The following is a 14855-nucleotide window of genomic DNA, read 5'->3' on the forward strand; positions in this document are numbered from 1 at the left end:
GAGATAGTGGATAAGTTTCTGAAGTAATTTAGGATGGGAAACCCAATCGAATGCTTTGGATAGGTCTAGGAATATCATATCGGTTTGACTGAATTTGTCCATTGTAAGCGCTAAGTCGTGGATTGTCTCAATCAGTTGAGTTGTCGTAGATAATCCTTTTCTAAAGCCATGCTGATTAGGGACAATTAAATTATTTTTTTCTACAAATGATACTATATGTTTTAAGATTATATGTTCGAGGATTTTGCCGGCCGTACAAGTGAGTGAGATTGGACGGTAATTTGCTGTGCTTGTAGTGTCACCGGATTTATGTACAGTAAAAGCTCGATGATACGAATCTCACGGGGTCACGAAAAATATTCGTATTAGCCGAAATTCGTATCATCGAAACACAATTAAAACTACTGTCGACTCTCGATAATTCGAACTCGAAGGGGCCCGAAAATTTGTTCAAATTAAAAGGACGTATTTTTGAAGTATTCGTGCACCATGGCACGATGCACGAACGGTGCGAGTCGTGAAATATTGCGGCGCGCAAGCGCATAGCAAGCGCGGGCCACGAAACTGCCCACGCTGGCTAACGGTCGCTTCCCGATAACAACAGAAAACAAAGCTTCAGGGAGCGAGCGGGCGGCGCCGGCACACGGGTGCGCGCGGAGACCGTCGAAGGTGAGGGAGGAGGGCGGCAGGAAAGCGGATTTGGCCACGTCAACTCCGCCGCTTCGGTGGCTCCCCTCGCCCTCCCTCTCAACTCCCTCGTAGCTCTCTCACCTTCGACTCCGTGCGCACATCTCCGCGCGCGCCCGCCGCCGTGCTGACGCCAGCTTATTTTAGCCGCCCCCTGAAGTTTCGTTTTCTGCCGTTATCGAGAAGCGAGCGTTTGCGGGCGTGGCAGTTTCGTTGGCCCGACTGTGCCTCCGCCGCTGCTTCCCTCTGCGCTGCTGCCGCAGCGTGCAAGGTCAACATGTGACTAGAAAATAGAGAAGGGTTCACTGCCATTTTATCCGCGTGGCTGAGACGACGGCACTATTGTGTGCTAGAATACGGTTGTCTAGAACACTCTAATCGGCACGTACACGCTTGTTCCGGCGCGATGCAGAAACGGCGACCTTGCAATTTGAGAGAGGGTGAAATTTCTGCCGCGGGTTTTTTTTTTTTTTCTGTTCCTTCGCGCGCGGCATTGAGGGGTCTCTCCTGAGCTTTTGCTCTATGGCGGTGTCGGAGCAATGCCGGTCGGAGGCGCCGCCGCGTGATTTGGCGCGCTGCTAAGAGCATTGTCGGTGCGCGGTATGTTCGAAATAAGCGCGTTCGAATTCGCTGGCTTCGCGTTGACGTTGAATGAAAGCACGTTTTTCATGATAGTCTCGCTGTGCAACAATTGTGCTCAGTGTTGACGTTGCGAGGCCTAGCTCCTTAGCCAACCCCGTCCACTTCCTCTTGGGATCCTCATCGACCTTTCGAAGAATGTCTAATTTCTCTTTAAAGGAGAGTGCTTTCCGCTTGCGAGACATAGCTCGCTGCGACTAGGCAAAATGGCGCAAACACGAAGAACGCGGCCCGAAGCGCAGCAGCCACTCCATCTGACGGCTCGCAGAAAAGGAGAAGTACAAAAGCACCAAAAGCGCCACCGCTTCAAACTCTTCGCGCCCAGTCGCGGAGTCCGCGCTGTCCGGCGCTGCGCCTCCGCACCAAAAGAGAAGGAGAGAAAGCGCGTGACTGCGCGCTGTTCTCTTTCGTGGCCGTCGATGGGGCGGCGTTTATTCGTATCAACCGACGCAGGCTGAAAATCGATTCGTAACAACCGTTCTCTAGCACGTTGCAAAGTAATGGGGCTCGGCCGGGACCACAGAAAAATTCGTATCATCCGGAAATTCGTATTAGCCGTGATCGTATCATCGAGCTTTTACTGTATCGGGAAAACCTTAGCAGTTTTCCATTTCACCGGAACCTCGCCCATTTGCAATGATTTTACAAAAATAATCAGCAAGAACTTTGACATCCATTCCGCGTAGCGCAATAAAAATGCATTTGGTATGTTGTCATGCCCACAAGATTTTTTTTGGTCTATTTCAAGTAAGAGGGAAAAAATTCCCAATTCGGTTAAGATTAAGTCATCTAGTTTTGCTGTGTTGCTCGGAAGAGGTTTGAGGTTGGGTTGTTTACCGTTGTCTTGTGTAAATACTGAAATAAAGTATTCATTGAACTCTGAAGCCTTTGCCATAGCTTCAGTTGGTGATGGATTACTGGTCTGACGTGACTTTGAATTAAGGTATCGCCAAAACTTAGACGGAGATGTTTTGATAAAATTACTTAAGGTGACATTCATGTATTTATATTTTGCCTTTTTTACGGCTGACTTTAGTGCCAGGGAGTGTTCGCGTATTTTAGTATTGTAGCCTGGTATGGGTAGTTTATTTCATTTTACTTCATTAAAATATCTACTTGAAATTTCTTCAGGGTTGAGGTCTTGGGTGCTTTTCACGCTTGTTTGTCTTGTGCAGCGCAATCTGTGTCAATTGTTGGCTTACGCACAAAACCTTAACTCAGCGGTGTGGTCAGTTTAGGCTGTGTTGTGCATTTCAACCTTTATGCTTCCCAGGAAGCTTACGCTGTTCCTTCAAGTAAGCCCACAAATAGACTTGGTAGGTGTTCATAGGAGCTGTCAGCTTATTTGCCACAGACCTAAATTTTGTTTAATGTGTGTGTCCATCAGTCTGGCCCATTCATGCAATGTCACACCTGATCTTCGATATACAGTCTCCGACAAATTTTTTGGACTCCAAAACGTTGTACTTCTTGGATTTTCCGGACTTCATAAATGCACTGTCGGGGTTCCCATAGAGCTAATGCATTTTTCGTGACTGGTTTTTCGGATGAATTTAGGCCCAAAGTTCGATTTTCTGGAGTAAATAGCTCGTTCCGAGCCATGCGACTCGTTCTTGAAGGCCGCAATATTACAGTTTCCGCTGGCTTGCCCAGCCTTGGCATCCAATGGCCCGCTGTATAGCCTCCAAGAAGAGGCACGCATAGTGCGTGCCATATTTCAGTCTCGGAGGCCATGCCCACTCTTCCTTAGCTGATAAAACGCTCTAGGGGACGTCACTTTTTCTTTTTTCAGTCAGCACTATCGTCATAATCACTTTGTAAGTTTTGGCTGCTATTGCATGGTGTGTGTGCCTCGGAGACGTGTGCGGCTTCGCATTTGTGTGATCGGCACCACCTCCTGTGCCTTCGAGAGAGCCAAGTGGTGCGAAGTATAGCCTTCGCGATGAGCTCCGGCAGCGTGCCGCTGCTGACCCGTTACAGAGTTAGCAAGATTACACATCTCTGCAAGGCGACCTGCAGAATGGGACATCCGGAGCGAACGGCTCGTGGAGCGGATTGCAGAGGCCATGTGCGAAGTACTGGGGCTCGTTTCTTCTGTCTGCATGGCGATCTCTGCTAACGGAGATCGCTAACTCGGTGACGCTTTTGTCGACTGTATGCGGAGACGATGTCAGTACTGCGCAAATCCAAGGGATCTGATCGCCTCCAAGCATAGTATAAGGCACGGCATTATTAAATATTTTTTCATGCCACTATAAGCCTAATAAATTTTCTTTTTGAGGGTGAACGAGTTTTTCGAACTGTTCGATTTTTTGGACTATTTTTCGGTCACCGCGAAGTCCGGAAAATCGGTCGGCGACTAGTCTATGGATGCGAACACATCAAGGACAAGCTCCTTGTGATGCTTGCCGCCTGCCATTCCTTGCTGGCTATACCTAACCAACACCACTTTGTTGGGAGCTAGTGACCAAAGTTGTAGTTGAGTGCCGAGTCAACAAAGCTGCTTTTTCAGGAGCAATGTGGGACTCGAACAGCTGAGGAATCATTTTGGCAATGAAAGTGAGGGCACAGGCATCAGTTTTGGCAACTTTGTTTTCGGCTGCCATGTTTGCGACATCGCATGGCAGAACAGTCCGAAAAATTTATTGACACTGTGTGACATCCTAAATTTTGGTTGCAATTATACATTGCTTCTCTGAAGCGAGTGGATTCAGCAGAATAAGTCTCAATAATCAAGCAGCTTCAAAAAATCGGTTGGTGGCTGCACACGAGGTCTGTCTGAAGAGTAACGATACTGCTGCCACTGACAATTTGTTCCTATGCCAAACAGCAAACTGCATGGTGTCTTCTTCAAGGTAATCCCCCTCCAGTCCAACTCATTTTCTCATCCTTCTTTGCCGTGCCTCTCTGCACTGCTGTGGAAGGATTCTTCTGGGTTGTTCTGCAGCTCCATCATCATGGCCGCTCTTGATGGCCTCAATGCCTTCAAAATGGGTCTCCCTGTTAATCCTCTTTAGCTTGGGGAATAAAAAAAGTCACAGGGGCCAACGTCAGGTGAATAGGGAGGTTGTTAGAAAATGTTGATGTTCCTCTCTGTCAGGATCTGCCAGATGCTGACGGCATTGTGACGTGGTGCATTGTCTTGATGTAGCAGCCACGTTTTGCCCTGCCACAACTCTTGTCTCTCCTCCTGCACTGGGCAAAGCAAATGCTGCAGGATCTCTTTGTAAACTTGCTGGCTGATCGTGTGGCCCTGTTGGCAAGAACTTGCTGTGGATGATGCCTCTGACATTTGAAAATATACCGGTGTGACTTTCACTTTTGACTTGGAATGCCTTGCTTTCTTTGCCCTCAGCATGGACAGAGACATCCAGTCACAGCTCTGGTGCTTGGATACTGGGTCACACTCAAAATCATAGTCTCATCACCAGTGGTGACTCTCAAAAGCAAGTCTGGTTCCATTTGAAAATGTGCGATGATGCCCTGGCAAATCTGCATGCCAAGCTGCTTCTGATCACAATTCAGTGGCTGTGGCACCATTTCTTCTGTTTCTTTTGCATGCCCTAATTGTTGGCAATAATCTTCCCAACAGTGTCTTTTTGCATGTCCAGCTGGCTGGCAATCATTCAAACAGTGAGCCGACGATCAGCATGCAACACCTTTCTTACCCATTGGACATTACGTCAGTCCTGCTTGTTGAAGGCCTCCCACTTCTGGAGTCACTTACCACTTCATTACGCCGCTTCTTGAACCTCTGGTGCCACCAAAACACATGTAATGTCTACCGCAACAGTTTACGTGATGCAGGATCTGCCAAGAAGCTGAATTCTCGCAAAGTATGGTCACACAGCCTCAAATGAAATGTTCCAGCATGTAGTAGCCTTCGCCACCTACACAGTGATTCATTAATGTAGAAGTGCCATGCCTTAACAGTGCAGGAATTCATATTTGCATGGGAAATCGCATCCCGTAAGCTTTTGTGGTTGATTGTACACTTGACCGTTCACAAATTTCAAATCGATTTGTTGCTCCATGTTTGTGGTATATTCCTCAGTTCTTGCAGTGGAACGACTTGCTAAGACAAGGGTGTAAAGAAAAGTATGTCTTAGAATTGTTACAGAAAGCAGAGATTACAGTTGTACGTCACCAAGGCATCATATTAGGAGCTTTAGGTTTTGCGTACACAAAGTTTGGGGACGCAAGCTTCTGGGCTTACAAAAGAACACAGAAAGGTATTCAAAAGAGCCCCAAAGGAGTGCAGAAAAATGCAAGATGGGTGTGGCACTATGCGCACGCAAAGGCTCCTTATGTATACCTGCCAAGTCTCCCATATTACCCTGGAGACTCCCGGATTTGAACCATTTCTTCCGGTTGTACGGTTGACAGGAAAATCTCCCGGAAATTGCTGTTGTGTCCCGTTCCCGTGTCCAGTGCTTTTAGGCCACATTGGCAAAAAAAAAAAATCGAAACCAATTTAATCCATTTAGAAGTTAATCACGCAACACATTAAGAAAGTAGCAGGGAAACCCTATACATGCGCTATTTCGTTAATTGCAGAGCCGCTCTTTACGCTGACAGGGTTGTTGGGTGCCAGAGTGGCCCTAGTCCTATTAAGCTAGCCAGCGAATGCTGCCTTCCGCATCTAGCAACACTAGACTCTCCTCGTTCTCCTCGGCGTCAGCCGCTCTGGCATTGCGTAGGCTTACGGTCAGTCATGACTTTAAAAGCAAGGAGCGCTAACGCAAAAAATGTCTTCAAGTATTTTTAATGTAGTGCTCAGCCAAAGGGACACTGGGTATTTTGTTGATATCACATTGCAATGCAGAGTGTGAGTGGGAATTTAACATCGTGAAATATACGAGGACGCAGTGCCGCTCGTCCATGTGTTGCTTGTTCAAGACGCTGGGAAGCGTCAACCTCGCAAAATGTGAAATAAATGGAATTTCTTACAATCGAACATTATCTGAAGAATTTTTGAACACCCGTCGTGGTTGCTTGGTGGCTTTGGCATTGCGCTGCTAAGTACGTGTTCGTGGGAACAAATCTCGGCTGCTGCGGCCGCATTTCGTTGGTGGCGAAATGCAATAACGCCCGTATGCCCTCCATTGGGTGGGCGTTAAAGAACCCCAGGTGGTTGAAATTAATCCAGTGTCCGCGACTGCATCGTGCCTCGTAATCAGATGGGGGTTGTGGTACGTAGGACCCGAGAATTTCAGTAAATTTTAAAGAATTGTTGAAGGCATAATTAGCAACAACGAAATGCTTGCAAAAGTGAGACGTTGATGTTAATGAGGTCATTTGTATATATCTGTAAATAAAACTGTAATGAAGTTCTCGTAGTACTTGAAAATATCGACGTTGGGGGACGGGGGTTGCGTAACTGACTGCCCCCTCCCCCCCCCCCTCCCCCGGTCCCAGGAGGAAGATCTCCCTGATTTAGTTTCTGCATACGGTACCCAGACCTGTTTCCGTACGCAAAATTTAAAACTCCCTATTATACTTGATTACATATTAAGTTTATCTCTATTTCGGCCATAGCTTACACAACAGATCCAGTACCTTTACTTTTCAGACAGACCTTATGTACATTTGCGTGTTTATGCTCAAGATGTGCACTGTGCATGCAAGCATACATGTGTGAAATTTACTACTTGTGTTGTTGAGGTGGACATGCCAAAGGACATTAGAAGGTGCCATTGTTTATGCACAATGCACAAGCTCTTGTTGTAAGATCAGAGTGCCATAGGATCTCGGCAATAAAGCTAGGGCTTGTACAAATTTCAGCATGATTCAAAATTGTAAAATGGTGCAAGTATGTAAGTCATAGCCACTGCAACTACCAACAGTAATCATGTTGGCCGCTGCAGCAAGGAGGCCATCTTATTTTAGGGCACAGTGCAACATGGAGACAGCTGGTGCTTTCCATAAATATACATTCCAGCCAATCTCCTACGCTTACGTTTTGCGCCTTTTGTTTTCCATCTGTGAAAGTAGTTTATACAGCCGCTGCCATTAGTGAAGTCAGTCTCTTGAAATCTGGTCGTAACTTTAAAAATGCATCGGGAGTTTCTTATTCTTCTTGCTCATTGCAAAGCGAGGGGGTCAGATTTGGCAGTCTTGATGCCATGAGGTAAGATATAAGGGATTTATTCGCCAGTTGCCTGCTCCTAATCTCACACACTATGGGATGCCTGCAATTGAAACAGCATTCGACATCCACTGCCTTGGTGAGCAGTGCTGGCTAACAATCCTGGGGCTAATCTTGTACACATACGGAAATACCCAGGAAAGTGGACAGGAGAATGACTCCTACAGTAGTTTAATTGGTGAAGCTCCACACGTGTAATGTGGAAGATGTGGGTTCAGCTGCCACATGTGGCAAGTTGTCTTTTCATCCACTTTCATTTCCCTTATTATTTGTACATTTTAATTGAATTTAATTTCCCCCCATGCTTTCTATGGCCTGTATTTTCATTTTGGGTTGTAACAAAAAAATTTACCCCCTCGGATCTTATTTTTCTCACTGATTATTTGGCTGTCACTTGCATGTGCAGGCGGCTACTTCGATGGTCCCTGGGTGGACCTGCAGGTGGCAAGCGGGAAGAACTGTTCCGGCGGGACTATCTTGCATCCTACAGTGTGCTAGCTGTCTCTCCGAACCGTAGTTACCTTGCCCTCGGAGGAATGCGGGGGCATGTGGCCATCATTCGATGTGGTATGTTACCTCTGGATCATCCGTCATTTATTTCATAATAAATGGGTGAAGTGTGCTAAGGACAGTGCTCAATGGCCTTTCATTATCACCATCAGCCTACTTCATGTCCATTGCAAGTTGGCCTCACCCAGTGCTCTCCAATTACTCCTGTATTGCATCAGCTGACTCCTTTCTATGCCTGCAAATCTCAAGGTTATCACGCCACTGAGTCTTATGTTCTCCTCGACTCAGGGTGCGCACAGGTCTTTGAAACCCTTGGAAACCTTGAAATGAAAAACTATATTCCAAGGCCATCTAAAGTCCTAGAATTGTTTTTTTTCCCTTCAAAACCCTTGAATTTCTTGAGTGATTCAGTCTAAGGTCAATTTCGTGACGCGCTTCTTATGGCTGAGCTGCATGGATACAGCAAACTTCCCATTATAGAAACAATAGCACAGTAAAATAAAAAGAAGAAAAAAATTCACGAACAATTGTGATACTCTCTAATGTGAATTTTGCGCGCAGCTGTTTAGGTGTCTTGCATTCGCGATATATTGTGGCTAAGAATTTGGTTCTGAATGCCAGAATGCTCTCAGCAGCAGCGCTGAGCCTCTGCTTGGGCAGCTCGTTTAGCAGCAGTGGCAGATGACGCATTTCCACCGGTTGTGTCGCTCATTAGACAGTTTTAGTTTAGCGTTTGCAACAAAACGTAAACGCATTAAATATGTAAAGAAATAGCGTCGTCCTCACTGCGCATGCTCCGAACGTTATTGGGTTGCTCTGGTTTATGTGCGCTATGATAATGTACATTATTTGACCAGTGTAACGTTCGTAATGTATACAGATGCTAAGAAATAGCGTTGTCGTACATAGCGGCACCAGTGGCTCCCGCTTCAGCATGACTTTGCGTGATGGCTACGCTCTTACTTATGTTCAGGGCCTGTAACTATTGAAGTGGACTTTCACTTTCTCTAAACTCACCTGAAACGTTAGTTATGAGCGCATAGCGCGTCCAATTTCCGAGACCGTTTGGTGATTCCGGCGCCCCATAGGCCTAACGGGACGTCTCCCCATAGCAACAAGAGGATATTTGCTAATGGATTGTCTTGGCTTGGATACGTTTGGCATGAGGCACCATAACGTCGTCCTTACGTTTGCATTCCCGTACGGTAAACTATTAGTCTTGAAAGAATGCGCACAGTAACATCCCGCAAACGGGCTTACGTTTAACGTACGTAAGCCGACAAACGCTATTCAAAAACTCTCGATTGTTCAGAAAGAAAGCGTGAACACAGGAACACGTGACTTACGCGGAGCGCATTATTAAATAAGCAGTGGCGCCACCACAGGCGAAGTAGCACATGCACAGTTGGTCCGAAGACCACGCCAGCGCTTTGTTTCCGCGCTGACCACATGCCTGGTCGCTGCCAGTACTCCGCTTTCCTCCTCACCCTTTCACCATACCCCCCTCCGCTTTCCATCTCATGGTTTCAGTGCACCCTCCTCTCTGCTTTCCTCCTCACATCTCGTCGCTCAAGCCGCTGTTTTGATCACCCGCTACGCGCTGTGTTCGCTTTCATCTTTCGCTGTGCTTGTTCGCTCAGTTATGTGGGGAACACCGACGCTTGCCACAGGAACGTCGCACGTGCATCAGCTCTGTCGGACTCGTGTTTCAGTGGAGTGTAAGGGAGACGGGAGAAATGTGCATGAGACTGATGACGCGACGATGTTATAGTAAAAAATTGCTTCATGGGATGCTGCAGTGCACCCTTGAAAAAGCTTTGACGGGTTCTTGAAAGTCCTTGAATATTCTTGAATTTCTGTCTCCTAGACCTGCACGAACCCTGTTGACTACTTTTTCTTTGGCCTCTGTTTTGTTACTCTGACAGACCTTATTGGGGGTGTGGACATAATGTGGTGCCACCTGCCGTCAGTGCCAAAATGACGTGTAAAGTTGGATAATGTGCCGGAGCGTCTGCTTCAGCGCCATTGTGTGCTTTGTTTTTTGTTTTTTTTACTGCCACTGATTCTCTGTCTGTTGTAGGAGTTTTATGCAGAGCATTTGTTCTGATAGGATGTGTTCAAGGTTAGATGCGCTTGGCGTTTTTATGAATGCCAGAAACAGGCAACGGCCAAGCGGAGCGAGTGCGAACACCAATAACAAGAAGCGTCTTCTTCTTTGTCTTCTGCTGGCGCCTGTATTTTTCACTGCAATCACTCCCCGGCGAAAAAGGAGCCATCCTAGCGACCTACTATGAACAGCTATGGAACAGGCAGCACTGGTGGGTCGTAGTGCAGCTTCAATCAGTCGACATGAACAGTTTCGTGTCCGCGACGCCGTTGCTCCGTAGATAGCTGAGTAGGCTCAATGACGTAGTGGACAGAGGACGTCTGTCGGAGAACCCGGTAAGGGCCGTCATACTTTGAGCTGAACTTTGTGGAAAGGCCGGGAGTAGACGAGGGAACGCGGAGCCATACCATCGTTCCTGGTGAATATGATGGAAAAGACAAGCCTGCGTCTCGACTATGTTTCTGGCTGGCCTGGTTTTGTGCGGTAAGTGAGCTTGCGATCTGACAACATTTTTCGGCATAGCTGGCAGCTTCGGATAGAGTTGTAGATTCTGAAGCGTCGGGGCATTACAGAAGAATCATGTCCATAAACGAGGAAGGTTCGCGACCATAAAGAAGAAAGAAAGGAGAGAATCCCGTGGTAGACTGACTGAGTGGCGCTATTGTAGGCATACGTAACAAAGGGGAGGATGCGGTCCCAGTTAGTGTGGCCAGCGGAAACATACCGTAAAAACCCGCCTATAATATGGACCCGCATATAATACAAGGTGTTATTTGGGGATAGCAGTAATGAAAAAAAAAAAGTTTTCACCCGCATATAATGCGAGCAAGGAAAACCCACAGAAAGCATTGACAATCTAATCTCCTTAATTCGAACACGCTTAATTCGAACTGACGCTGTGGTCCCGTCAAAGTTATGTGTATTGCTATGGGTGAAAACGCCCGGTAATTCGAACGCGAAAGCATTTGCGACGGTTAATTCGAACATACGGCGCACCGACAATGCCCTCAGCAGCACTCCAAATCACGCGGCGGCGCCTCTGACCGGCATTGCTCGGACACCGCCATAGAGAAAAAGCTTAGGATAGACCCCTCAACGCCACGCGGAGAAAAAGAAAATGAAAAAAAAAAATGCGCGGCGGCAATTTCACTCTCAAATAGCAAGGTCGCCGTTTCTCCGTCGTGCCGGAACACGCTTGTACGAGCCGACGTCTCGGCTAACTTCCACATAACGGCAGAAAACGAAACTTCAGGGAAAGGGCTAAGTTGGCGCCGCGCCAACGGGAGCGGCGGCGGGCGCGCGCGGAGCCAGTCGAAGGTGGGGGGAACTACGAGGGAGTTGAGAGGGATGGCAAGGGGAGCCACTGCCACCGAATCGACAGCGTTGCCAAGGCCAAATGCGCTTATCTGCCGCCGTTGCAACTTTGCAACTGGGATGTCATCCGAGCCGTGAACTCTGCCCCCGGTGATGCCGAAGTGCCGCCCTGCGGCGCAATTTCTGATGGCCTCGGCAGCTAAAATAACTTTCCTTTTAAAGGCAGCTGGGTACTACTTTCACGGTCCCGACATCGTGCGAGATAGACTAGCGAACATGCCGATTCTTAGCGTGGTCAAAATGGCGCCCGTTGAAAGCAGCAGCAGCCTACCGACGCCACCGCAAGATGACGCATACTCCGCTACGAGTCTTGATGATGATAGCAGTGAGCAAAAACGAACCCGAAACTGCAAATTTTACGCTGAAAACTTTTGGATCCGCGTATAATACGCGGCAGAAATATTACATGGTAAAATTTAGAAAAAAACCTCGTAATATACGCGGGTTTTTACAGTACATAGCGAGCATGTCGCCGAGAGTGCGATTGAAGCGTTGAGTCATACCATTGGTTTGCGGATGATAGGCGCTTGTAGTTCTATGGACAATTTTGCATTCGCGGAGCAGGGCTTCTACAGCCTTGGAGAGGAATGAATGACCACGGTCACTCAGCAGCTCGCGAGGCGCACCATGTCGAAGAACAAGGTTGCGAAGGATGAACAAGCCGACTTACTGTGCTGTGGCCGCCGGAAGCGCTGAAGTTTCGGCGTAGCACGTGAGGTGGTCCACGGTGACGATAACCCAGCGGTTGCGATCTGGGGTGTACGGTAGAGGGCCGTACAAGTCAATGCCGATACGGTTGAAAGGCCAGGAGGGACAAGGCAATGGTTGGAGCGGCCCTGTTATCTGGTTAGGTGGGCTCTTGCGGCGTTGACACTTGGAGCACGAGTGGAAGTACTGCCGAACGAAGCGGTACATTCCGCGCCAGTAGTATCGAAGCCGTAGGCGTGCATACGTCTTTAGTACACCGGCATGGCTGCATTGCGGATCAGCATGAAAAGAGGCACAGATATCCGAACGTAGATGGTGAGAAATCACTAGCAACCATTTACGGCCATCAGACAGGTAGTTGCGGCAGTACAGGAGCCCTTCGCGGATGGCAAAGTGGCGAGCAGTGCGCCGAAGCGAGCGGTCGGTGGTGCGGGGTGACGGCTGAGGTAAATACTCTAGAAGAGAGGCTATCCAAGGATCCCAGCGTTGCTCAGGTGGCATGTCGGCGAATCTAAGGGAAGAAGAATCATAGCTCGAGACAGATGCAGCACCATACTCATCAGGCAGTGGTGAGCGCGAAAGAGCGTCGGCATCCGAATGCTTATGGCCTGACTGGTAGACAACACGCATGTCATAGTCCTTTAAACGAAGCGCCCAACGAGCTAGGCGACTAGATGGGTCTTTTAATGACGACAACCAGCACAGGGCGTGGTGATAAGTCACGACGTCAAATGGATGGCCATATACGTAAGGTCGAAATTTGGTGATCGCTGACCCGATAGCAAGACATTATTTTTCCGTGACCGAATAGTTTGTTTCCGCTTTAGTGAGAGTGCAGCTGGCATAGGAGACGACATACTCTTCGAAGCTACACTTACGCTGGGCTAGAATAGCGCCGAGGCCGACTCCACTAGCGTCCGTGAGGATTTCTGTTATAGCGTCTGGGTCAAAGTGGTGTAGAATACGTGGGGATATCAAAAGATGGCGTAAGGTGGCGAACGCGTCTTCACAAGCTGTAGACCGTGCCGAGATGCCTTGGCTGTTGGCAAGAAGCTGCGTTAAGGGTGCGATTAGGGACGCAAAATTACGCACAAATTGGCGAAAGTACGAACACAGGCCTATAAAGCTACGGAGTTCTTTCAGCGTAGACCTCCTGGGGAACTTGGCGACGGCGCGAAGCTTTGCAGGGTCGGGAAGGACACCGTCCTTGTTGACAAAGTGGCCTAAGATGGTAAGCCGGCGGGCGGCAAAGTGGCACTTCTTCAGGTTAAGCTGCAGTCCAGCGTCTGAAAGGCAAGTCAGGATGCTTGCGAGGTGGTTCACATGGGAGTCAAAGTCCTTCCAAAAGACTACGACATTGTCCAGGTAGCAGACACATGTGCCATTTGAGGCCTCTAAGAATGTTGTCCATGAGGTGTTAGAAGGTGGCAGGCGCATTACAAAGGCCGAATGGCATCACGGTAAACTCATATAACCCGTCTGGGGTTACAAACGCAGTCTTCGGACACTCAGTTTCATTCATAGGGACCTGCCAATACCCAGATCGAAGGTCCAAAGAGGAAAAGAACTCTGCTCCTTGCAAGCATTTGAGAGCGTAGTCGATTCGGGGCAGCGGATAAACATCTTTTCGTGTGATCTTGTTAAGGTGCCTATAATCAACGCAAAATCTGATGCTACCGTGCTTTTTCTTCACCAGCACAACTGGGGAGGCCCAAGGGCTGTGTGAGGGTTGTATTACGCCACGACGAAGCATGGCGTTGACCTGTTCGTCAATGACACGGCATTGAGCGTGAGAAACTCGGTATGGACGCTGGCGTAGGGGTGCATGGGTGCCGGTGTCGATGTGGTGAACGATAGCAGATGTGCTGCCCAAGGAAGATTGCTTATGATCGAACGACATGCGGAAGCAGTCGAGCAGTTCCAAGAGTTGGGTACGCTGGGCAAGTGGGAGTTCAGAATCAATAAGGAAGGCTTCTAAGGAGGACGAATCGGCGGTGGTAACAGGAGTAATGCTGTTGACGAGAAGACATCGTGTCGTCGGGCAGTGGAGTAGAGTAGGCAGAATCAACATCGTTAAGCCGACCTATACATTCACCACGGAGTAAGGTGGCTGGGGAAGAAACTGATTCGCGACATAAATGGCGCTGCGAGAGTTTTTCACTGTGAGAACCGTAAAAGGAAGGAGGAAGTCTTTGCGAGAGGTGAAGGCTTTGGAGGGCGCAAACAGGGCGGTGGAAGAGGGAGCATAGTCACAAGAAAGTGGCACAAGAACACAAGACAAAGGAGGTATACCAGTGTCCGTGGCGACGACCACTTGAGAAGGCGGCTGGTTAGATGCGGCGTCACACGTCGGCGACAACTCAAGTTCGGCACGCACACAGTCAACAATGGCATGGTTAGTAGCAAGAAAGTCCCAACCCAAAATAACGTCGTGTGAACACGGTGAAAAAACGACAAATTCAACTACATACAAAATGTCCTGAATGACACGGCGAGCTGTGCATGCCACTGAAGGTTGAATATGGTGCGTGGTTGCGGTACGCAGGGAGACGTCGGAAAGTGGAATCGTAATTTTTTTAGCTTGCAGCACAGTTCTCCACTAAGAATAGACACAGCGGCTCCAGTGTCGACAAGTGCTTGCACAGAAACACCTTCGACATTCACGGTTATTTCGTTCGCAGG

General features: G+C 48.3%; 1 protein-coding gene across 4 annotated transcripts in view; it reads left to right on the forward strand.

Moving 5' to 3' along the window:
• The window catches only part of LOC119437452 (WD repeat-containing protein 6-like), a 245733-nt gene that overhangs the window by 105542 nt on the left and 125336 nt on the right, over nucleotides 1–14855 (forward strand). For all 4 annotated transcript variants that reach the window (XR_005189379.2, XR_007465092.1, XM_037704476.2 and 1 more), the window contains one exon: nucleotides 7881–8041. Coding sequence is in view for 2 of the 4 variants with exons in the window: in XM_037704476.2 (XP_037560404.1) it covers nucleotides 7881–8041 (161 nt within the window). In the remaining 2 variants the exon portion in view is untranslated. The remainder of the gene's footprint in view (nucleotides 1–7880; nucleotides 8042–14855) is intronic.

Source organism: Dermacentor silvarum, chromosome 1 (genome assembly GCF_013339745.2).
Source record: "Dermacentor silvarum isolate Dsil-2018 chromosome 1, BIME_Dsil_1.4, whole genome shotgun sequence".
Taxonomy (NCBI): Eukaryota; Metazoa; Arthropoda; class Arachnida; order Ixodida; family Ixodidae; genus Dermacentor; species Dermacentor silvarum.